This window comes from Pundamilia nyererei, unplaced genomic scaffold (genome assembly GCF_000239375.1).
Source record: "Pundamilia nyererei isolate P.nyererei 1_Seehausen unplaced genomic scaffold, PunNye1.0 scaffold00007, whole genome shotgun sequence".
Taxonomy (NCBI): Eukaryota; Metazoa; Chordata; class Actinopteri; order Cichliformes; family Cichlidae; genus Pundamilia; species Pundamilia nyererei.
Window position 1 is genome coordinate 6,142,392 of NW_005187408.1, and position 23,950 is coordinate 6,166,341.

The 23,950-nt window shown below is 41.7% G+C and overlaps 1 protein-coding gene across 4 annotated transcripts; it reads left to right on the top strand.

Moving 5' to 3' along the window:
• On the top strand, positions 1–22,748 carry nck1b (NCK adaptor protein 1b). 4 transcript variants are annotated; one of them, XM_005722713.1, is made up of 5 exons: positions 1–365; positions 11,371–11,421; positions 11,747–11,987; positions 21,191–21,942; positions 22,035–22,748. In XM_005722713.1, exons 3-5 carry the CDS (start codon positions 11,762–11,764, stop codon positions 22,233–22,235), a joined length of 1,179 nt encoding a protein of 392 aa, XP_005722770.1. In that variant the 5' UTR covers positions 1–365; positions 11,371–11,421; positions 11,747–11,761; the 3' UTR covers positions 22,236–22,748. The 4 variants fall into 4 exon arrangements, with proteins under 4 accessions (XP_005722770.1, XP_005722772.1, XP_005722771.1 ...); XM_005722714.1 differs by lacking the exon at positions 1–365 and adding an exon at positions 434–690; XM_005722715.1 differs by lacking the exon at positions 11,371–11,421.
• The last annotated feature ends 1,202 nt before the right edge of the window (positions 22,749–23,950 follow it).

The window sequence follows — 23,950 nt, forward strand, 5'->3', positions numbered from 1 at the left end:
AAGCACCAGCAGCTGCAGTGAGATTAATGGACAGTGTCTTTGTCCAATCACAAACTCCTGATTCTCTCTCAGCCAATCGTGTGGCAGCAGGCGGGACCCAGAGAGCGTCTGAACTGCTTGTGTAGCTGCTAGTTAGCTTAGCCATGCTGCTGAGCGATGACATGCATTGATGCAGAAATGCTATTCCAACGGGGCACGGCGTCTCGTCAGCTAGGCTAGCGTCTTGGAGTGGGGAAAAAAGAAAAAAAAAACCTGGCTGCTTAGCTAGGATTCTGGATGCCGCTTCTGTGCATCTTTGGCTGCTGTGTGTAACCCTTTAACATATTTCCACAAGGACATAAGAAGAGGTGGCCGTCAGGAATCAGGTAAGACCTGGTATGACTAGAGCAGGGTATGAATCTGAGCTGCCGCTGATGGTGAAGCTCTGTGATACAGACTGCAGCACTAACGGTTCTCCAGCGTTAAAGCTCACGCAAGCTAACAGCTAAACGTTAACCTAGACTGAAAAAGAAAAGGAGAGAGAGAGAGAGAAAAACACCTAGTGTCCATGCCAGCATGGCCAGCACACTGTTATCCAGCTGGCAGACGGTTAGTCTGGCTGTAACCACTAAAAGCAGATGGGGGAAATTTTCTTAGCCAGGTTAATGTTAGCCGTTTTAGCGTGACACGCTGTCAAGCTCAGGTTATAAGGTAAAAACTCCACCAAAACTGCTACACATCTTTATCATCTTTATTCTTCTTTTCGTTCAAGCGGGCACCACGTAAACACTTCTATTTGTAAGACTGACAATTTAAATGAAGCCACAGTGATGTTAAACCGTTTGATCCAATTTACAGTTTATACTTAAATGCAGCTTTATTTTTTTCTTATTATATCTCAGGATTACGTTTTTTAATTGCGTACTGAGTTGAACTCGCGTGGTCGTGGTCACGATGTGCATCACTGGTATTGGGGTTTGCTTCAAGTAGCCATAATTAGTCATAGCTGGTCCATCACCTCTATCTTCACCCAGTGATACCCAGTTGGCTTGGTATCTGTTTATTTGGATCAGTAGTGCTCAACCTAAAGACATTCTGTCCCAGAGATTTCAAATGCAGGAAAAATCTTCACCTTAGAGAACATACAACAATGAATTGTTTTTTTGTTTGTTAAATAGTTTTTTATTTATTTATCTAAACTCAATTTGTGGATAAATACCTACCTGTATACTACGTGCAAAATGCATTTGAGCCTACATATTCCTAGTTGGATCGCTTAGATCTTGTTTTGGGCAAGATTTTGGGTAATTGCACACTTAGTTTATCCCGTAACATTGTTTCTACCTTACACAACCCAAGCCAGACTAAATGTCATTCTTAGAAGCACAATGGGGCAGTTCGTCTGTATAACTCCTGGCGAGCCCTTGCGGCTTTTGTTTGTGTGGCCTTCTACAAAATTTGGTGCAACACTCAACAGATTATTCCAGCTTGAGGTTTTTGTATTGCAGGTATTTATTTGATGATTTGTGGTTAATTATATCAGAGCGATTTATGCGAGTAGCCTGCACATCTCTGCAACCAAATACTAGCGACTGGTTAAGAATTAGTCTGTAATTATTGTCACAAGTTAGTTTTCAAGCAGGTGAGAGGAGGAGGAGGAGGAAGAGAGAGGCATTTGCTCTGCTGTTGCTCTCTTCTCAGTTGGAGTCACAGAGAGGGTATCCACAGCTTGCAGGAGGAAATGGTGATGCCATTCTTATCAGCATTTAGTACTCGAAGGCTTACATTTGAAAATCAAATGTATGCATGGAAACTGCAATTAGGCAACCTATTTTAAAAAATTTGCACCTGTCAGCTGCCATGTCATGAGCTTCTGTGCAGAAGTGAGGACTGTTCCTTCACTCTGATATACTCCTTGTGTACTCCTGTAATAGTCATACATCCCACACTATAATGGTGCTCTTGTTTGGATTTTATGACAGAATAATCGTATGCGTATGAAGGCGTTATCCTTTTTTTGTTTGGCTGTGCCCTTTCCTCTTTTCCGAGTGTCTGGCTACCAGTAGCTTCCAGCAGCCAAATCTGTCCTCGCAGCCCAGGGTAAAATACCAACTTTGCTTTTCTCGATAGTCAAAACGATGGCTAAAATTTCCCTCGTCAGGGCTCAGAAGCTAGTTCATAAAGTCACCTTTCTTTCTTTTTTTTTTTTTTTTTTTGGACTTTTTATGAAGTTGAGAAATGGGGATTTTTTTTTTCTTTTTTCCGCAATTGTCTCTTTGCATGTTCTCGCCTTAATCTCTGTTATTGCATACATTCTCTTCCATTTCCTCTTTCATTTTTTTTCTTTTTTTGTGCCCGACTGCTCATGCATGTAGATGTTTGAAGAGTAAATAACAGACGTTCTCTGTATACATTAACTGTGACAGAATATGACGGAGCAACAGCTCCTGCTTTCTGTGCCCTGGCAAAGGGCAAAAAGGCGACTAATGAGCAAAACACTGAAACCAAAAAAAAGGGGAGAAAAAGATAAGTTTCAGCTTAACTACTAAAGCAAAGTTGTAAGGAAGTGCACAGTTATTGTTTCTTGTTTGGACTAAGTTTTCCAACTTTTGTAAAAGTGTACTGTCCCGGCTGTATTTGCCATCTTTTTGTTTTCTTTTGAAGTGATTTGACTTCCTCGTGTCGAGTAGAAGTGTGCAGTTTCAGTGTTTCTTCTCTTAGTCCATTATGGTTCGGGGTTTTCTTTCAGTGGGTTTGGCAAAGTGATAATGAGGATGTGCGTACTCGTGCAACTACGACTGTCATTGTTGTGACAGCAGTTGTGTAGCACTGAATTACAAAAAAAGCAATACTGTCATAATGAAAGAACTGTGCGTGTCTTTAATGATGAAAGCAGGCTTTTTAGGCACAAGCTTAGGTCATTTCTGTGAATTTGTTAAACCAATAGTAAGTCCTGTCCACAAACCTTCCTCAGTCTGCTACAGTACTTTCAGTAGGAGCAAGAAAATGATGGTTCATGGGTGGCTTCCACACCACCCGTTTTTCTTGTCATGTTCTTTATGAACATGTTATGCAAAAAACAAAACAAAAAAACAGTTAGACCTTCATATAGCTCCAGTATATGAGACTGTTCTAATTAAAACCTCTTGTGTACCAGATTTTTGGATCTATAATCTCACCTCTCAGTGTTGTCTGTGGTCCACTGGTAGCAAATAGAGATCAGTGACTAGATGGAAATTTTCCTGTGACTATTTTATAACACCCAAACCTAGGAGCAAAGTTCAATTTTATGGCATAACGCTCTTGGCTGTAACGACAACATGGAAAATATTTGAATTAAAGCAAGCTAGATCTTGAATGCAATCACACGGGAAATCAAACAGCAAGAATGAAATAATTAAACAGTCCGGCAACCTAGGAATCTCATCAGTCATTTGAAAATCAGTTTGTTTTTCTTATCGCATTTCTGATCGCCTTGAAACTGACCTTCAAGCAACTGCTGAGATATTGGCTTTGTTGCAGACTTAAGCATCTTAATCAGATTATTTTGATTTCTTTAGTTTTTGTGTGTAGAAAAAAAGCTGACCATCCCTATAAAAATCTGTTGTTGCCTCTGAAATGAATGTGCTGGATCTTTTGAAGGGGTTAGCAATGGGACTGCAACGATTAGTCGACTAGTCACGATTACGTCGACTATTAAAATCGTCAACGACTAATTTAATAGTCGACTCGTCGTTTGAAGCTTTGTAAGAGCCCAAAAGACGCAGGAATAAGTACCGGTAGTAGTATTTAAGAGTGTAATAACGGACTGAAACAGAAGATGGCAGCACTGCATGTACAAGGATGCCAGCTGCCGTTAAACCCCGAAGAAGAAGAAGAAGCTGTGTCCCAGAATTCATAGCGCAGCCCAGCGCATTTGTCAACAATGGCGGCAGCTAGTTAGTTTTAATATTACTCATATTATTCTTTTTGGGTCACAAAATAAAGTTTAACATATTTTCAGGCGAGAATGTAACTGTGTAAACCTCAAATATCTGCTCAGTTTATCAGGACACCACATATTTTCAAAAGCGCTCCGACGTTTTCTGAGACATCTGTTACCCACTAGCTCGATAGCTAGCCGGGTTCAAGGCTCACTCGAGCCTGTGAGAACACCGGACTCCCAGCAAATCCTTTTCAAACCCACCGCCGTCTTTCGCTACTCAGGTTAAACATTTAATATAAGTCACTTAGATAACTTAAAAATGTTATTGTTTGGCCTTTTTTTTTGTATTTTATTTGTTCCTGAGTAAATCAGTTTGGCTGAGAAATAAAGTTATAGTTTTTACACAGCTGAATAAAGGTCAAGCAGACAGCTGATTATCAGAAGTGTGAGATGCTCGAGAGTATACTCCGGTGTCCTGTTATATTTTAGATAGCAAGGAGCAGACGGCTGAGTTTATTAAACTCCACCGAAACAATCTGTAGATGTCATTCAAATTTAATAAACTATCATCTTGTCTTTTTTTTAGTTAGCACATACCTTAAACACTTCAAGCTGTAAGCTAATGATAGTTATATAAGAGCAGATGCATGCTGGTGCAATAAGCTGTATGTTTTACGTCCAGTGGATGCACGATCCGATTAGTTGACTAATCGCAGAAATAATCGGTGACTAGTCGACTGTCAAAATAATCGTTCGTGGCAGCCCTAGTTAGCAACATATATAACAAGTGCTGTTTCACACCATTTCCCTGGGTATGGAAAAGTTGCCAAACAATCTCCAGCTTTCATTAAAAATGCATGAGAACATTGAATTTACTCTCAGATAATACCCTGAAGAAATAAAATGAACTGAAATGTGTGTAGGCTGACTGATTTGGGGAGTATAGAGATGAGCGTTTCTGTGGAAAATGTTCTTTTCCCCCCCCCTCTCTCCTATCAGAGAATGTAAGGATGGGAATTTTTGCAGATCCTAGGTTTTTGATTTTTCCAACTTGTGTCCTTCTCAAATGTCTGCCACAAGTAGCTTGTTTAGTTCTATTGTGATGGCATTTTTGAGGATGTAGGAAGAGTTAAAATGAAGCCTTTATCTATTTTATATCTACTACTGTCCAGTTTACAAATAATCTGCGGTTTTTACTGAAACAATAACAAGGTCTTCTGCTTCATGGCAGTACTTCCCCATATTTAGATTTTGTTCATACTGACTCCTAGCAGGTTTAGGAACCATGACAGTACACAAAACCAAACCAAGAGCAGCTTTATTAAACTGCACTGCTGTGTGTTGGAGTTCCTTCTGCTTTGTAAACTTAGATTAGTCATTGGGCAATCCCCTGGAGCTCCAGAATCACAGATGCACTGTTGCTTTAAACCCAAGATTTCTTGGATGTGGCCATCATTTTACCTGGTGGGTAGGCCAGCTAGAACAAGAGCTGCCAATTTCAGGGTGTACATGAAGAGGTGTAGGCTGCTAAATTAGGTTGAGTCTAAGGAAATGGATCCTTTCTTCCACAGAGGTATTAAGCTCTGACAGATATCTGCTTATGGATGGAATAAAAGCATGCTTCTGGTGAATCACCTCGTGCTGCCAGCTGCAGAGTGTGCATTCACTATAAATAATTAATTATAATTAGATAAAGCATGACTTGTGTGCAGTCTTGCAAGTGGCTTTACTGTAACATTTTTTCTATGTTTTGCCTTTTTTGCAACATCATAGGCTTTCTACAAACTCTTTGGTTATGTAACTTGCTGTGATTTCTGATAAGGAAGCTTTGATCAGGTTTTCAGGGCTGATACAGATCAACTTATTTCATTTTGACAATCTCGGTTTCAGCATTTTTTTACTTAACTTTTATTAGCAAACGCCTACTTGTAAGGACCCATGAAAACCGTCTTGGTTTCACATTTCTTGTCTTCTCTTTTCATTTGAGCAACGTTAGTGTGAGCCTCTGAAGCAATGCTTGGTAGATTGCTCTCTTCTGGGGCAGTGATTTAGACTTTGTGAAAAATCAAAATTCAGCAATCAAAACTGACTTTATTACAGGTGAATCTCTGTGCAGCTTAGACACAGACATTGGCATTCTGTTTAACATCTCGTCCCCCTCTTCCAGCCACAGAAAAGGAGTCACTTCACCAGTACCGTCTTTCTGTGGGCTAGACAGTTCACAACCAGACTGAGGGTGAATATGCAGTTGTAATAATAAACTGTGAAGTGAAATAAGGAAGTGAAAACATTTTTAGCGTAATGTTTGTTAATTTGAATTTTATGAACAGATACTCTTCTCAGACACAACAATGGATATCCTCTAATATGGATGGATGCCTATATGAGAATATGTATGTTTGTTTGTCTGCTATAGATTTGAAAAGGTCATGGGCTATGATTTAATTTCTTTATTGTGGTGTTTGAGACATTAAGTTTGCCAAAAATTACATAAATACTGCCTTTTATGAAAATGGCACTACTCCTTTTTTTTTTTGCATGGGATTTTTAGGCTAAATTGCTAAGCAACATATTTCAAACAGTGGCGTTTATGTGGGCCTTTCACATATTTGTTTAGAGTGTAGAGTGGGGCTTTTGATGTGAAGTTAGTCTAAAAGAAAGCTTGAAACTTTTGCTGTTGGTCGTTGCTATGAGAGTAAATCTCTGACAGTTCTCAAAGGACATGAGCCACGGTCTATTTTAGGCCATTCCCAACTGCTGAGGGTGATCCCGAGGGGTGGATAACCAACTGCTTTCACACAGTCATGAATGTAGCTTAGCCTATATGCTTAACCCAAAACACTAGAGGCCCACTAATTCAATTTTAATGTGATGCTGGAACAATACAGTTTTCTAAAGTGGGAAATCATGTGATCTGTCTTGGTGCTAAAGTTCAAAGTAGTCCATCAGTTCATCTTTGATCTCTTTAACAAGGTACATTACAAGCATCAGTGCAAAGATAAGTTATCTGAACTCATCTAAACTCGAAGAGGGTCAAGCCTGCTCTCTGTCAGCTTGCATCACTTTCCCATCATCCGGTCACCCTTGTGTCCACACTTCCTGTCTCACAGCTGGCCTGCCAAGTCTCCCATGACCCTTTGCTGCTGTGCTTCTGTTTTGTTTAGAGAGAAACTGGGACATCTGGGATGAGCTGCAGTCTCATGGGATTTCAGCTGCTGTGGTTCAGTGTGAAGAGAAGCGCAAACATGTCTTAATCGGCCCATCGCCATCCTGTGCTGTCAGTTTGTGAATCAGACCTTCCCTGTATCTAAAATGCACATTTTGGTGGAAGGAGGAAGTGTAGCAGTGCCAGAGGGGCTGAGTGAGCAGCGAGCAGAAAGAGCACATTCCAGAAGGCAGCAGAGCCCTGTGATTTTAGCAGGCTGTCACAGGGATTAGGTTACTCTGTCTGCCTCTGTGAGCTCATGCTGCTGCTGTCTCAGTGCCTCAGCAGTCTTGCCGAGCAGTGATACACTGTATGCCCACACAGTGAAGATAGACAAGGATCCATAGTTGTTCTTTTTGGTTTGTTTAGCTGATACAATATCCAACTGTTGTGCGGTTTTTCTTGTTTGTTTGTTCATTTTGTTTAACAAATAACTTCTCATATGACTTGTAAAAGGACAAAAATTGACGTCAGTGCAGCTCTGGCTATTTTCTACTCATGCGTGTCTTCAGGACAGCATCTCTATAAAATGCATTCCACTAAGAGTCCACTAGGAGTGCTCTTTGACTGGCTCTTCACTTGTGTGCTTTTTTTTTCTCCCCCTTTTTCTCATGCATAGACTCGAGAGGTTATGGCAGTAGCTGTAGATTGCAGGATGTGGTGAATTCATGTCAGTGTTGTTTTATTGTAATACAAGAACTGACAAAGTTGCACTGTGCATCTTCATTACACTGCTAATTTGCAGTTATTGCGGTTTGTGGTTTACGCCGTCACTTGAGCCTCGTCAAATTTTGTGTAACAGAAAGATATTTTCTGATGACTCTAAATAAAGGATCGTTGACCTGTGTTCAATACCCCAGTGATGCCATTTGGGTTAGTTTTACATTGCTGATGGGAAACAGTTGTGACTAGAGTTGGTACTCTTGAGAACATGAGTGGTTGACTTGTATTAACACTGCTTGACCTGTCACTAGCCTGGCGTGACATTAGATAACGTTGAGCCAGACTAACCGCTTGGTTTATAATTCTGCACATTAGCATGACACAAATAGGCCCACTTTCTTTATAAACACACATTCCACTTGTGGTAATACCCCCACACCGAGTTCAATCTTGAGCTGTTAGCTGTGAAGTGACAGCGTTTCAGCGTACACTCAGCTGGTTGTTTTGTGTAAAAACTGCCCCGGTATGTTTCTAATATTTTCCGATACTTTGTCAGATATTACTTGATTAATCCAAATTATAATTCAGCCTTTAAAGCAGATGATACTGATAATAACGTGTTGGAAAAGCTCTCAGTAAAGAAGCTACTAGAACACAGGTTTTTATTCTGTTTCAAGGCAGAATATTAGAGATGTTATTTTTGTTTTTTTTGTTTGCTTTATTGACAGCAGACTGGTTTTGAATGTTACGAGGGAGGAATAGTAGAGCTGCCACGAGCAGGGAAAACCCTGCGCTTACCACAGACCACCAGATCTGGCTACTTCTCCAACCATTTCATGCAGTCTCGGTGCCCTCATTGATGACCACAAAGCTTGTCTGTAAAGATCGTGTTTTTGCTTTATGTTTGGCACCCACGTTATTTTTCCCAGTGCTTGGTTTCTTCAAAACATCTATACTTCTACTACTTACTCATTATGAAGGTCACAGGCTATTTGTCTGGGAGCATTGAGTCATGACATCATCGCATTTGATAATCTTGTCCACTGAACATTTCCACATCAGCAGCCCTTGCCCTCGTAGTGGTTTTTGTTGTTGCTGTTGTTATTGGTTGGCCTCTTTTCTCCTCCACATCACTGCGAATCATCAGTGAATATGTTTTTTTGTTTTGTTTTTTATTTTTACTTGTCTTGCAAAATCCTCCAACTACAGGTGATTCTGCATATGTTAATTCATCTCAACTCTAAATGGAAAGACAGTTTTTTTTCACGTTTTTGGTTAGTTAACCTAATTTTTGTCTCACAAATGCAAGATGGCGGAAAATATGAACGTATACAGCAGCACAGTGCTCCCGAACTACAATTTTGTTGTACATGTACGATGACAATAAAGGGCTATTCTACTGTATTTTATAATTTAAGAGGAGTCCTTTTTTGTTGTTTTGTTTTGTTTTTAAAGCTGTGAGTTAGAAAGATAAATGTGAAAACATTTAGTCACAAAGTCAATAAGATCGATGCGTGCTATGTGCTGCTGGCGGATTGGGCTTACCTGTTAATTCTGCCTGGCAGCAGGGTAAGTGGAGATCCACAGTTGATGTTAATGCGAGACCGTTTGAGCAGTTTGACCCGTCTGACCTCTCGCGTAGCGCTTTGGGGCAAGGCGACTGGTCTCGGCTCAGTATGCAGCTGCATGATTAGCTCAGGGCATCTGTCGCTTAACTTTTTGATCCTCCCTCACATTCGCATCGCAAGTCACTGTGGTGTTAATGTGCACTTAGTGCTTAGCCATCTTAGATGTGGGGGGTGATGGGTTGCAGCGTGTTTTCTGAAAATGGGAGGAATAGCTGTGCACTTGCGATTTGGTCATGAAATACTAGGGAGAGTGTAAAATGGAAAAACTATAGTAAGGGTGGGATGTTGTAAATGCAGGAGGAGCGCATATACACACTTGTATTCCTGTTTTGGCAGACAGTTATCCAGCCCAGCCCAGGGAGTGGAGAGATTGTTGCTTTTGTCTTGGGTGAAGGAGGCTCTCGAGAAGAGTAAATCAGCTCTTTGTTTTTTTTGTGCCACTCCCTAACATGTCTCGCAGTGTTCATTAATTTAATTAAGGATGGAAAAGGAGCATGCAATAACAAGCCATGAGATAAAACCACATTATACACCCAAATGATTTTTTTCATTTATTTATTAGTTTTTTTGCAAATTAAGACAACACCCCATATGTGGAAAGCTTAAACCACAGGTGCCCCCCACCCACCCAGCATTTTATGGAAGCTATGTTACACAAATAATTTTTTTTTAATCACACCTCTTAGTTTCTGACTCTAAACTTGTTGTAGTCTTAATGTGGCAGCATCATCTCATGTTGCTTTAACTGTCTTCTGTGCTTTCTTTTTTTTTTTTTAGTCCGCTAAGATCTCCCCAGACCTCCTTTTTTAAAAATTTTTTAATTAATTAATTAATTAATTAATTTTTATAAATTTGTTCTTTTTGTGTTTTGTTTTGTTTTGTTTTTTCCCCCCCCCGCCTCCTCTTGCTTAACCATGCTGAAACTTAGCTCTGCAGCTTCTGCTTGTGTTTGCCTAAGATCAGGTTTAGGCGTATCTCAAGGCCAGCTGTAGAAGGAAACTTAGGCACTGCTGCTGCTTCAAATAAAAACCAAGAGCTCTCTATCAACGAGGTCAGTGTCCGGTCCCTGGAGTCAGTCGGGAGTTTTTGGGGCGGGGGGGTGAAGGTGAAACTCCATCCACTCTCGTGACATCAGAGCAGCTAAGCAGATGCTTCAGTGGTGCCCCACTCCCTCACTGTTGACCCAAGTATCTGCTGTATTAATCTAGCATATTCTGATTGTGCTGATGGCTGCAGGGGTCATGAGACCAGCTGTTGTGAATGTGCTCATTGTTGAACATGAAGTCTTCACAGTGGATCACAGTCTTCCAAAATCATAATTTTAGATAGCTCAGGGAACCTATGAATGATCGCAAACATCGCTGTTCATATAAGCTGAACATTTGCATTGGCGCTGCGCACAGTTTTGAATATTTATAGGCCAGTGCTAAATTTAAAATAATATCCTTCATCACTGGTCGCTGAGCACCTCGCTCACTGACGTACCCACATTTCTGACGCACAGTGCCTCTCTCTTTTTTTGCTTCCCCGTTGCAGTAATCTTTACCATCGTTCTGATTTCTCGCTTCACATTTGATGCCTAGAAAAAGAGAGTTTGGTAGTTTAGCATTGCTCCTAACCACCTGTGTAAATGTATGAAGGCTTCGTTTGTACACTGTCATTGTGGATAGTCAGTTATGACTGTTATTAAAAAAATACAATTAGTGGAGGGAAATTATATCTGAAGAGACTAAACTGTGGAAATGTTGGCTGGCCTTCTGCTAATATAGTTTAATAACATCATCTGTATCTTGGCATTGGTGCACTACAAAGACAATGTTGTAAACACACTGGGTTCGTTTTATTTAAAAATCAAGAGCCAACACTGTATAAAAGAGGAAGTTTCCTGATAATATCGACAAATCTGCAGAGAAGAGTTTTAAGAAGAAGCAAGTAGTAATTATCTCGCATCGTTCTTGTTCTTTTTCTAGGTCAGCAGAATTGTCAGAGCCCTTGAAGTTCTCAGCTTTGATGCAGTACAGGTACGGCTGCCTGTTTCTAAACGGCTTCTAAATTTACGTCTGCTGTGTCTTCTAAATAATCATTCTACATGAGCAAACACCACAGTCTGGACATGCGTCTCAAGTGTTAGCAGACACAGGAAACAGATGCTCATAATCCATACTTGGGCAAGATATGAAGGCTCGGTAGAAGTGTAAATAAGTAACTGCTACTGCTGCTCATGAGATAACACTATTCTCGATGACACTATTTTGAAAATGTTTTAATGTTTAAAAGGATTCAAAGACTTTGTGAGGTAGAATATACCCTTTGGTCACTCTCATGTCTCTCCTTGCTCTCTCTCAGCGTTCCTAGTGCAAGATGACGGAAGAGGTGATTGTCATCGCCAAATTTGACTACATGGCCCAGCAGGACCAGGAGCTGGACATCAAGAAAAACGAGCGTCTCTGGCTTCTCGATGACTCAAAGTCCTGGTGGAGGGTTCGAAATGCCACCAACAAAACAGGCTTTGTGCCGTCCAACTATGTGGAAAGGAAAAACAGTGCCAGGAAAGCATCTATAGTCAAGAATCTCAAAGACACACTAGGTAAAAAGTAGTTATGATTTCCTGACTTTGACTTGAAGCTTTATCAAAGTTAACACTCTTCTCCACAAATTTGTTTAGTGTTATGGAGGATCTCACCATTTCCCGGTAAAGCTTTGAGGATGTTTTATGAAATATTTGCGCATGTTTGATGCCTTGCAGCATCTTTGACTGTTGGTTGATGTGCTTTGTGTTTTGCATGCTTTAAAAAAGAAAAAGAAGAGTGGCATTACAGAGCACGTTTATCTAGGCCAGCTACAATACATTGTTGTGGCGTGTGATGAATCTTGTGAAAGTCACCACAGGAGAATGGTCGCAGGCTGATATGTGATTGGTTGAAATGCAGAGAGCGATTTTCATCTCACTGTGCACTTTAGTTTGAAACTTTAGTTTCTTGGAGCGTTGTCTGATGCACGATTGTGTATTTTGAAGCATTTATTCTGGTAAGGCGGTGATCTCTATTTTTAAATGCCAATACAATTGATGTTTTCTCCTGTTGATGTGTGTTAGGTGGAGGTAAATTGGACAATTTCTAGTTTCTGTTTCTGTATGAGCAGCACCTAATCCTTTTATCTAGTCTTGAATTGATACAGCACAGGTGTTTTCTCCTCTATCTGCACCATAGTAACACAGTTTGTTTGTGATTTCTCTTTTCATAAATTACCTAGTTTGTTATGCCTTGTCTTTAGTGTCAGAAGCTTTTTTTAAACATTGAACTCCAAACTGTTTGAACCACATGCCATCATTATCCTAATTAAAGCGTAATGGCACAGCTGTTGTCAGTTTACGCTAATCCATTAGGTGTACACTAGTCATCGTCTGCTATTTATCTGCATAACATCAAATTGCAGGGGAAAAAAGGGTACTTTTTAAGCAGTTTTGTTTATTGGTGATGTGGCAGTGTCTGCGTGCTGTTGAGTAGGAGGATCTCTGCGAGGAAACCCTTTGTCCGAAAGGTGTTTTTCCTCCCGAAAGTTTAGAAAAAAATGGGGCTATTCTCCGTCCTTCTAACCAGAAGTGTGTCATAAGTGTATACATTACAAATGTTTGCAAAACCCTTATCTGTTGGACACGTGAAATGTGTCTTCCTGTTAGTGTGTGCGTGAGTGCTGTGGTTAGATGAGCCTGTCAGCTCAAATGCTCTCGTAATGAAAAATCATGTAAGGGCAGGAAGCAGCCTCTCTAGTTTTTAATGTGCGGCTCATTTCTTTTCTGTTTTTGCTCACTTAAATAAGGAGGGATTTCCCTTTTTTCTCCTGTTGTTTTTCTGTTTATGGCATGTAAATTTTTATTTATTTATTTATTTTTACTGCTGCAGTTTAGGTCTCCTCAGTCTTCATGTCCTAGGCTTTTATAGGTCTATTTGCCTGTCTGTTCTCTGTTGTCTGTAGTGTGTGTGTGTGTGTGTGTGTGTGTGTATGTGTTTGGTTGTCGTGCACCACAGCGACAAGCTTCCCCGTAACATCCCACCTGTCGGTGCATCCGTTGATCAAATGGTTCACATGAACAGCTGCAGCAATGGCAACTCCAGCTATTTCTCACTTACACATACAACTCAGTAAAACATGAGCAAATGTGGTCTAACCATAAACCAAACTTTATGAAACACAAATATAGCAATAGAAAGGTTGTAAATGTATAACTTTTTCTTGTTTTTAATTATTTATTAAGTAGATTTAAAGCATTTTAGCTGTGAACTTTAGGGCTGACTCTTCAATAATATGTGGGAGGGAAAACCTTGGTTTTTTTTTCCTTTTCCCTTCTTCTTTTCTTAGCCAGGTCCGTTGCTGGGTGTGGAGCAGTGTCATCGTTCGAAAGAATGTGTGATGGTATGATCCGTGTGTGTGTGTGTGTGTGTTTTAGTACTCATGTTTCCTGTGTTTGTTGTAAAGTTATGAGTGTTTCTCCCAACAACTGCAGTCATGTGACACTGAGTGTTCACTGACTCACTCAGCTGCTGCCATGTCCTCACAGATCCTTATATAATTTTTTTTAAGGACACTACCCTCCTGCTTCTATATGTTGAGGAAATTACTCCTTCACTTTCTTTATACCTTGTCTTTCCCTTTTCTTTCTCTGCGCGTATAAGTGTCAACCCCCCCCTTCTTCTTCTCCTCTCCATGAGGCCTCTGTGCTCTGCCTTCCATAGCTGGACTGAAGGCCTCTATATCCCACACTCTCATTGGCTAAGCCTGACCACATGGTCACAAGTAGGCTGCCCTGCTCTGAAATCCTCCCAGCTCTCTGGGTGTTCACATGGAATAACTCTACAGCTGCAGTGGGAAGAGAGCGGGGGCCGGGAAGGAGACTGAGAGAGGGAGAGACGGCAAGCCCAAAATGGACATGGCTAACCTATTCAAACATTTCTTTCGTGAGTTTTCTACATTTCTAGTCTTCTTAAGCTGCTTTTAAAGCAAGTATGACTCATTTGTTGTTTTACAAGTTGTCCGGAAATGTTTTGTCTGAAGTTTGAGTGGCTTTTTTTTTTTCCTCCTCTCACTCTCGCGCTCTCTTTCTTTCTCTAGCTGTGCAGCGGCAATTGTCAAATCTTCTTTCTTTTTCATCTTCCCTTCGTGATTTCTCACACTGGTTAGTTTTATCTTCAAGTTAACCAAGTAAATGTGTCATAATTGGAGCTGGCGGAAACTGATTTCTGTGCTAACATGTTGCGCTGGTAAAGAGAGGGTGAAAGGGTGTCTTAACAGCTTTTGTGTGTGTGTGTGTGTGTGTGTGTGAGTGTGAGTGTGAGCAGCTGCAAAGACTGGGTGGATATGCTTTTGAAAAGCCTTCTGCTGAGCCGAAGCCTGTAATTGCCTCAGCAATCGTTCTCTGCCTCTTTCTGTTGAACACACATGCATACACACAGTAATCCCACTCCAGTTCTTTCTACTATTAGTCCCAGTGAGCTAGGTGTATTACTTTATCATGCTTGAAGACCCCTACCCTGTTTAGGAATATCTTAATATATAGCCCGTGTGTGTTTTCTCTTATGCTAACCTAAGGGTGCCCCTACTCATTCTAGGAGGGTCTCTTCCCCCACCGTCCACCCCACCTCCTGTCATGGGCTACAGTTGAAGGGACGCAGGGTGCTTATGTAGAACACTGTAGTCATTGTAGTCAAGAGGAGGAAGGGGTCTTTGCTGATTGATGGGACCCGGGTTCCCATCTCCCGCACCTCACTCGGTTATCAGAGGAATGTCGCTACATGGACAGCTCTGTGGGATGAGGATATTTTACAGCCACGCTGACACTCGTTTTCAAAAGGCTTCGGCACACACGCTTGCTGTAATCTCACCTTGTAACTGCTGAGTGATATCGCCTGTCTCTGTCTATCTTTGTGTGTGTGTGTGTGTGTCCGTGTCCACTGACTAGTCTGCTTGCTGTCTGAAGGATCCAGAGTATGGTGATGAAACCAACACAGAGATGAGCTAACAAATGTTTTGCTTGTGTAAACTGAGAGCTGTTAGTCTTTCTCTCTGTCTCTCTCCCCTCCCTCCGTTTTCCTGTTTCTCAGCCTCCCCAGCGAGCGGAAACTCTAATTTGAGGCACATTTCTCTCTGAGCATTTGGAGAAGTGAAGCCAGAGAGGAAGCAAGAAGTTAGAAGGAAGTTGAATCATATGGGGGGGGATCTATCTGTCGCACGCTCCCTCATTTCAAAGTCCGGCTTTTCTCCAAAACCACTGATCGCTCTTCCCTGACCAAAAAGGCAAAAGACGTAATCATAATTAGAAGTTTGGCAGGGGAGTTGTCAAGTTTACTCGGGCCTTCAGATGTTGTTCTCCTGTGAAAAGACATTTACTCGTCTTTGTTTTCCTGTATATTCTTCCATTAAGAATTGCTTAAGAGGAAGTGAGCAAGGGTCTGGACCTGTTGAACCATTGCCGACATTAACAACGCCCTCCCCCGCCTTGTCAACTGAATTATATTGTCTACTATAGATGATTGCTTTTATTATAGAATAATATACCGATTATTTTCCCAGTGAATAACCACAATTTGGTCTGTAGAGTACAGTCAAAAGATCACTTAAAGTGTTTGTTTATGATAATCCAAAACTCAGAAATCCAAAAGGAACAAGTAAACCAGACTGTATATCTATTGTGAGTTACTTATTTGGTTTAGTTAAAATGCAAGGGGGAGGGGGGGGCTGGCACATAGAAAAAGTTTTGTTTTAGACTTTGTTGTTATTCAGCATCATTTTGACAAACTGGTGGTTGAAGGAATATAAATATTAGCTCTCAGTAGAGCGTCTCTTTGCCCCCCTGCTTGCTGCCCACAATTGAATATCTATTGTTTGTTTGTGCAGCATGCCAGTATCATGACACTCGTTGCTTTATTGGCGTGTCCAAATAGCAATCATGTAAAAGACAGTGGTTATAGAAATCTTTTTCTTTTTTCTTTTTAATTGAACTGACGTGTTTGTATTTGGGGGGGAGCACACATGATTTACAGCATCAGCAAAATGCAATTTAAATTTAGGTCACCTGAGTAAAGGTGAAGAGAAAGTGAAAACGAGTTTTAAAGTTACTGTGCAGTTTTCTGTTTTGTTTTGGGGGTTTTTGTGATTACATATGTTAACCTAATAATTTTCCTGTAGCGCCTGACTGTAGCGGTGTGCTGTCCAGATGCGTAAAGAACAGAGGAGTATTTCTCTCCGAGCGCTGCTCCGTCACAGAGATCGATGGCTGCCTGCTTGCTTTTGATGTCTCGAACAGCTGAAGTTGAAAGAAGTTTGCACGTTTCCTGCGTTTCAACCGCGTTGGCAGCTTTATTGAAGCTGTAGTCTTAAAAGGTAGCCCCGGTCGTCTCCACTGAAGAACAGCCAACTCACTCTTGTGTGTCTTTCCTTTAGCTTGTTTGATTTTTGAACTACACATGGCTGTCATTATATTTGGCACATAAACCATACGACTGAGTGTGGCTGTTTTGCGGTACATATATTGTCTGAGTTTGCATTGCTGTGAATCTATAGAGCACTTTCTGAGGCTCTGTGTTGTCACCACATGACATAAGTGTAGTTTGCGTGATAATTTAGGGAACATGAGAAGAAGTGCAGTTGAGAATATGACTGTGATTAGAGCAGGAGGACTCAAAATGCCAAAGCAGGAGTGTGTTCAGGCACTGTCAGACAGCCTGACGCGGGGTGTTGTCGTCCGCAGAGGAAGAGTCGTGAAATGGAGGGAAGCCAGGAGGTCGAAAGGGTCCTAGCAGACAATGGGACAGCCAGCCAGTGTAGGGAGGCCACAGTTGAAAAACAAAACTAGTTCCTGTCTACCACTGGTAGCTGAGCAAACTCCCCAGCACTTTCTTCTCCTCCTGCTGAGTGTACCTCATCTATAAACCCCCAAAAAAGCAACTGTTTCAGAGGTGGTTACCAACTAAGTCATGGTCTTAATCATTGTTATTTACTGCCATCTGTTGCAATATGAGTTCCTTCCTCTGTGTCCTCCTCTAAGGAAATACACAGGAAAAAGCATGTGACGTCAAATGAGAGAAAAATTTCCAAAGCAAAGTTCTTTTTCATTTCTCTTGTTATCCTTTTTCTGGTAGCAATAGAGTAACGGGGGGGTTTGTGGGTTTTTGGGGAAGCTGAAAATCCCGCACTGCATGTACACATGCACCGTGAGGGCAGAATTTTAGGTTAAGTTCAGGTGTCAGCAATGAGCGGAAACTACTCTGTAGGTGGTGAGATGGTGTTTATTTTTAGCTTTCTACATTTAAATCTGCTTTTTTCAGAGTACATGTATCTGTAGCCAAAAACACCGTTTTCTTTTTGTAGGCCAGCTTGGACGTTGTCCCACGAGAAATAAAACCAGTAAGTGTTTCAATAGGTTTGTTGGATTATTGCATAAAATATGGAGAATTAGTTTGTTTTCTTTGGCAAAATGGCATTTGTGTAAATGCTGTCACTAGAAAGAAAATCCAAATTAGAGGTCATAAACTCCACTGCAGCTGAATGACGGCACAATCGGTGAGGTCTTGTGTTCGATTGTGATTGTGTTAAATGGCTTTGAGACTTTCTGTAACCTAAATTAGCGACTCATGAGTTCTAAAATATTTCCTATAGTAAAACGTTTGTCTGAAGCTTGCGGTAAACACAAGCCGTATTTCAGCAGTCATTGATTTTTCACAGGGAACCAGAGGTGAAAGCACTGACTTGTTTTGGGGTTTTAAGATTCATCGCTGCTTTACTCTGTCTCATGTCTGCAGTTGAAGGATTCTGCTTCTCGTCGTGTGGGGCATTTTGTGGCAAAGGTTTCATTACTAGTTGTTGCAGTGGGCTGTTGGTCAGATGAAAGATTTCCAGCTTCAGCCCTCATATAATCCAGCAGTGCTTAACCTCAGACTGTCCTGTTACTGCCCTAACGTACGTCACTTATGTAATGTGTTACCATTACTTCATAAAAAAGACACTAAGCCCAGCTACCTCTTATCTGTGCCATGATAATCTGGAATTTCTGCAGGTTTCAAAATGCCTCTACACACTTTGTTTGTTTGTTTGCTGTCACCACCTGTACGTGCTTGTTACTGTGCCTTTACTACTCTGCACATACCTTGTTGAGTTCGACATAATAAAAGGTCCAGAGATTGTGCTCAGAGCCCTATTCTGCACAGCCACGTACATTTTTGTAATCGACCTACAGCAGCATTGCAGATGGGCCCTTAGAGAAGCAGGTGCCTTCAATTTTCTTTTCTTTTGTCTTCTGGTATTGTCTACCTGTAGCCATACAGACAAATCTGAACATCCTACTACTACAGATTGAGCATCTAGTCAAATTTAGTGGCTCCGTTTTTTTTGGGTTTTTTTTAATGCAAAGTGTTCATGTGAGCGGAGCAGGAAGTGCCAAATAAAAACTGTGACAGGGACACTGATAAGGACTGTTGGCTGGCCAAAGAGATAAAAACTCCAAAATAAGTTGTCTCCGGTGTCAGTCGGAGGTAAAAGACGCATTATTTATACAGAGTTCACCTTTAACCTTTGTATGGAGCTAACTAGGCCATTTCCAACTGTGCAAAGGCACACCCCGGAGCCTGCACCTGCATAATCACTCTTTGTTTGTTTGTTTGTTTGTTTGTTTGTTTCCAAGAATTGCAGATGCTTTGGCTGTTGGAAATCTAGATTTTGGTCTGTGATGTTTATGCATATTTAAAAATGTAGACTAGTGGATTTATGCTGTGGAAACATTTGTTTTTTGTAAGAAAAAATAATTTTTTTGTTGTTGTTTGACATTTTGCCTTCAAGTCCTAAAGACTGCACAGATGCATAACTAGCATCTGCGCAGCACTTAACCTCCACCTACAGACATCAGCTCTTAACACCCTGTCTGGAGTCTGTAGTTATGTACAGTGGTGTGACTAATAACAGGGTCTACCTGGAAGCAATTTGACGTTGGACTCTGAGCACTACCGTGAAATTTGTCTGCTCTCCTTGAGTCAGAGACACCTTTCAGTAGCAATTTATGTGTGGTAAAGCATATTCAGTATGGCGTTGTGACACATTAGTCACGTTCCCCACTCCGTCCTGGAGACTACACCCTACCTTAGTATATAATTTCACCCAGCTGTCTTTTGATTGTGCAAGCAATAGCTTTGCAGACGTAATCAGGAATAGGGTCTCTCGTCTGCTTGCTCTATCTGATATCAGTGTCTGGTTAGTTTTAGCTTCAGTCTGGTTTACTGTCACATCATCGGTAAGAGCATAGATGTGTCATGATTACAGTAACGTCACGTGGGCTTTGTTTAAGTAGCAAAATGGTTGTCAGGTGGAAATTCTTGCTGATTGAAACAATTGCTGGGAAAAAGGTTCACGGGCATGGTGACTGTTCTACCGTTAGCCTCCGTTTGTTGCCCTTTTGCCAGTGGTCAACTATGGAAATGTGTGTGGGCTAGGTTGGCATCAAATACAGAAAGGAATAGCTAGTTTGCTGATAGCCCACAGTTGATAACACGTTGATGAATGTGCTCCTTATCATCGCACACCGGTCAGGTTGAGGGGGTGTTTGGAGAGTGATGGTGCTGGGTAGAGACTGGGAAGAGCACTCTAGAACAAGGAAGTCAAAAGCCTTTGATTGTATAGGTGAAATACAGCCCAGTTTAATCTCAGCTGGGCCAGACTAGTAATATACATTGCAAAATGACCCATTAAAATATATATGACATGTTGCTTTTATATACATGTAAACAAGTACCAGTACATTCTGAAGACGGTGACTTTCAGTTACACAAGATCACAAGTGGCCTACAGAGATTACTTTGGAAAAATAAGTACAATTTCTAACATGTTTTTAGTGCAAATGTATTCAAAGTGGATCCAGTGCAGTTGCAGTGTAGAAAGATCTTTAACTTTCTGTTCTATTGTTTATCTGTCCTCACATGACATACAGCATTGCATTGAATTTTTTTTTTATTTTTACCTTCCTCATGAATTCTTTGCAGTGCTCACAGTTTGCAGAATTGTTACCTGCCCTGTGCGTCATATTTCTGATGCTCCTGCTGAGTTTTTTTTTTTTTTGTAAGCTGCAGGTGATTAGTTCAATGTGATTAGCAGCAATGAAATGGTATTAGTTGTAGTTTTGTTTTTTTTAACCACTGTTGGGTAGCAGCAGTTTACTTTCTTTCTAGTTTCCACAGAGTTTATAGGTCCATGCCAAAACAAGTTTCCATCCCACTCACTTTCTTCCCCCCAGCACACCAGCATTGCATTTTTTTCCCCTTGTTTCCTCAGCACCTAGGCCTAATCCCCAAGAATGTATTTGGATTTGGACTGTGGAGCGGGGGGTTAGGGGAATGTAATGTTGAAAAGGAATGATGTTTAGCCCTGCTTACCCACCCACTCACCCACCCAGCCCATAATGCTTATTATTGCTCCCTGGTATTTGTCTGGGATTTTTTTCTTCCTGCCTTAAATTTTCATGTTTATAATGGGAAGTGTGTGCAGTTTTGGTTTTTTGTGTTTGTTTTTTTTAAATTCCAGACTTGTTCCTCACCATTATGGGGAAAATAAAATTCCAAAGAACTGGCCTTTTTTTGTTTTAATTGAAATGATGACTTTTAAATTTGAATGTAGACAAATAAGCATGTCTCGACTGCTTTTCAGATTCTGATCGAATTCACTGGGTTCAATTTTAATATGAATGACGATAATGATTCCCCTGCAAACGCCAACATCTTTACTATATTCGTCATATTTTTTTCTTTTTTTTAGGAATTGGGAAAGTGAAGAGCAGAAAGGGAGGTATGAGAGATCCAGCCCCTAATGCTGACCCAGATATGAATGCAGATAACGGAGAGAGGCTGTATGACCTCAACCTTCCCGCCCTGGTCAAGTTCAGCTACACAGCAGAGCGTGAGGATGAGCTGTCTCTGGTGAAGGGAACACGTGTGGTGGTGATGGAGAAGTGCAGCGACGGCTGGTGGCGCGGTAGCTACAGCGGACGGTCAGGTTGGTTTCCGTCCAACTATGTGACGGAGGACGTGGATGGGACGGCGGGGGGAGGGGGTATGGGCGGACTCGACCCTGCCGGATCGCTGACAGAGAAACTGGCTGCGGTGGTGAACATCACAGCGAACGGAAACAGAGTGCTGCACACAGTTCAGGCGCTCTACCCGTTCAACTCAGGCAACGACGAGGAACTGAACTTTGAGAAGGGCGAAGTAATGGAGGTGGTGGAGAAGCCCGAGAATGACCCGGAGTGGTGGAAGTGCCGCAAAGCGGATGGACAGCTGGGCTTGGTGCCCAAGAACTACGTCACTGTGCTGGACTCCACCTCCCATAAACCGCAAGCGGGGCTCGCTGGGCCGCCCACACCCGAGTGCGACTACATCTTGCCATCAGGCAGCGGGCGCTTTGCGGGGAAGGAGTGGTACTACGGAAAGGTGACGCGCCATCAGGCAGAGGTGGCGCTCAATCAAAGAGGCACAGAGGGAGACTTCCTCATCCGAGACAGCGAGTCATCGGTCAGTAGCCTCCACCTTTTCCTTGGTTTATCTTGTTATGTGTCGGTGCTTTGAAACACTGTTAGTAACCCCGGTTCTCTTTTCATTTTTAGCCAAACGACTTTTCCATCTCCCTGAAGGCGCAGAGCAAGAACAAGCATTTCAAAGTGCAGCTGAAGGACAACCTTTACTGCATCGGACAGCGCAAGTTCAACTCTATGGAAGAGCTTGTTGAACACTACAAAAAGGCTCCCATCTTCACCAGTGAGCAGGGAGACAAACTGTACCTGATTAAAGCCCTGGCTGCTTCCTGATCCATCTGTCTCACACAGTGATGCACGCACACACACACACCTCTACACATTATTTTCATCAACATATAATACAGATACTTACACGAGAACACACACTAACATTTCAGCTCCAAGCCTGAAGACTTAACACATCATCAGGACTTAAATGATATGTGATTTGTCACAGATTTGTGAGCATTCCAAGAGGAGGTGTGGGGTAAAAAGCATGGGAGAGACATTGAGGAGGGAGACGGCAAGAAGGTGGACTCCTGAGAGTAACTACAGACCTCTTGGTTGCCTATTTTAAATTATCCAGATGTGCTAGGTCATAGGCAATGCCATGGTTATTTCCACCTTGATATCTATTGCATTTAGTTTTCTTTTTCTTTTTTGTTGTTGTTGATGTTGTTGATAATATATAATCTTTTTAACGGTTTCTTTTAAAAATGTGATTTTTTTTTTTTAACTTTACACATTATACAACCAACACCTGACTGAGGCATTTTCTTTCAGATGTTAGCGAACTCGAGAGCCGAGCCGAGCCTATAGCTTATTTCTTTTTGTCTGTCTTAAGGCGCTGTTTGTGGCTGTGGACAAACTAATACACAACTTCTGCTAATCCCGAATAAAAATGAAGTGACCAAAATATATTTATTGATACAATTCTGTAATGATCAATGTTGTAGAGATTGGAATATCACACTGTGCATTTTCTTTTTCTTTTTTTAAGGATTTCAAGGTTTCCTCTTATTGTAAAAGGTCAAACTCTCTATATAGTGGTCTTCCTTTGTACAACAGTATTGCTTGTCTCACATATTGCTGTATCTGTATCACGTGAATGTTACAAAACCAAGGCAGCGTAGATAGGGGTTTTAAATCCTCTAACTTTGCATGGACGCACACAAACCGAATAGTGTCCTAACACCTTCCGCCTAGCTCCGACAGGAGAGGGAGAGACAGTCCACAGGGGTGACGGGGAGTTTATCTTTGCATATAAAGGTCATGTGAAGACTCAAAGTATTTTTCCCTCCTGGGTCTCTCCTCCACCCCCAGCCCAGTGTGTGGGTGACAGCAGATGTGTCTTCAGTGTTGCCAAAGGGGATGGAGATGGACGGCAGTGAGGTGAGCCAGGGTGAACTGCGCGGCTTCCAAAAATATATACAGTGCTGGTTTGCCGGAGCTCTGAGGAAAAATGGAGGGCTGGGAGGGATGATGTCACTGCTCCCTGAATTGGTGATCACTGGAGGGAATGGAGGAGTTGAGGGTTACCCAGGGGTCGCGTTTGTGTGGTTGCAAAGCGTACACGTCGAGCTTAAGCCAGCACTGGGGTTGTCGGAGAACAATTCCTTATGCTGAAGAAATGATAAAGAAAGTGCTTGTTTTCTTTTGATTAATGTATCCTAAGAGCTGCTTTAAATGTACGTGCAGTCAAACTTTGGGACATTAAGCTGGTTTTACCAAATGTATGTTCAATGTCCGTATGTCTGAATGCTTTCAGCAGCACACATGGTTTATATTTACAGTGAAGGACTTCTAGTGAATGGCTGTTTTTGAGTGAAAGTGGACCAAGTAGTTGTTGAATGTTGTGCGGCAGCTAGTGCCGCTGCGTGCTGCCTGCAATCAAAGCTGCAGCAGTGTTGGCGGGGGGCCGCTTCAGCAGTGTGCTCCGGGAGACGCCGATCACGATGATGATGATGATCACGATGCCTGCGATGATGAGTTCTCCAGCTGTGGCC

What these genes read in the sequence shown, in the direction of transcription:
- nck1b (XM_005722713.1), top strand. Translation starts at nt 11,762, where the DNA reads ATGACGGAAGAGGTGATTGTCATCGCCAAATTTGACTACATGGCCCAG. An exon ending in GAATCTCAAAGACACACTAG is followed by an intron (nt 11,988 to 21,190) that starts GTAAAAAGTAGT and finishes TCTTTTTTTTAG; the next exon opens with GAATTGGGAAAGTGAAGAGC. An exon ending in TCCGAGACAGCGAGTCATCG is followed by an intron (nt 21,943 to 22,034) that starts GTCAGTAGCCTC and finishes TTTCATTTTTAG; the next exon opens with CCAAACGACTTTTCCATCTC.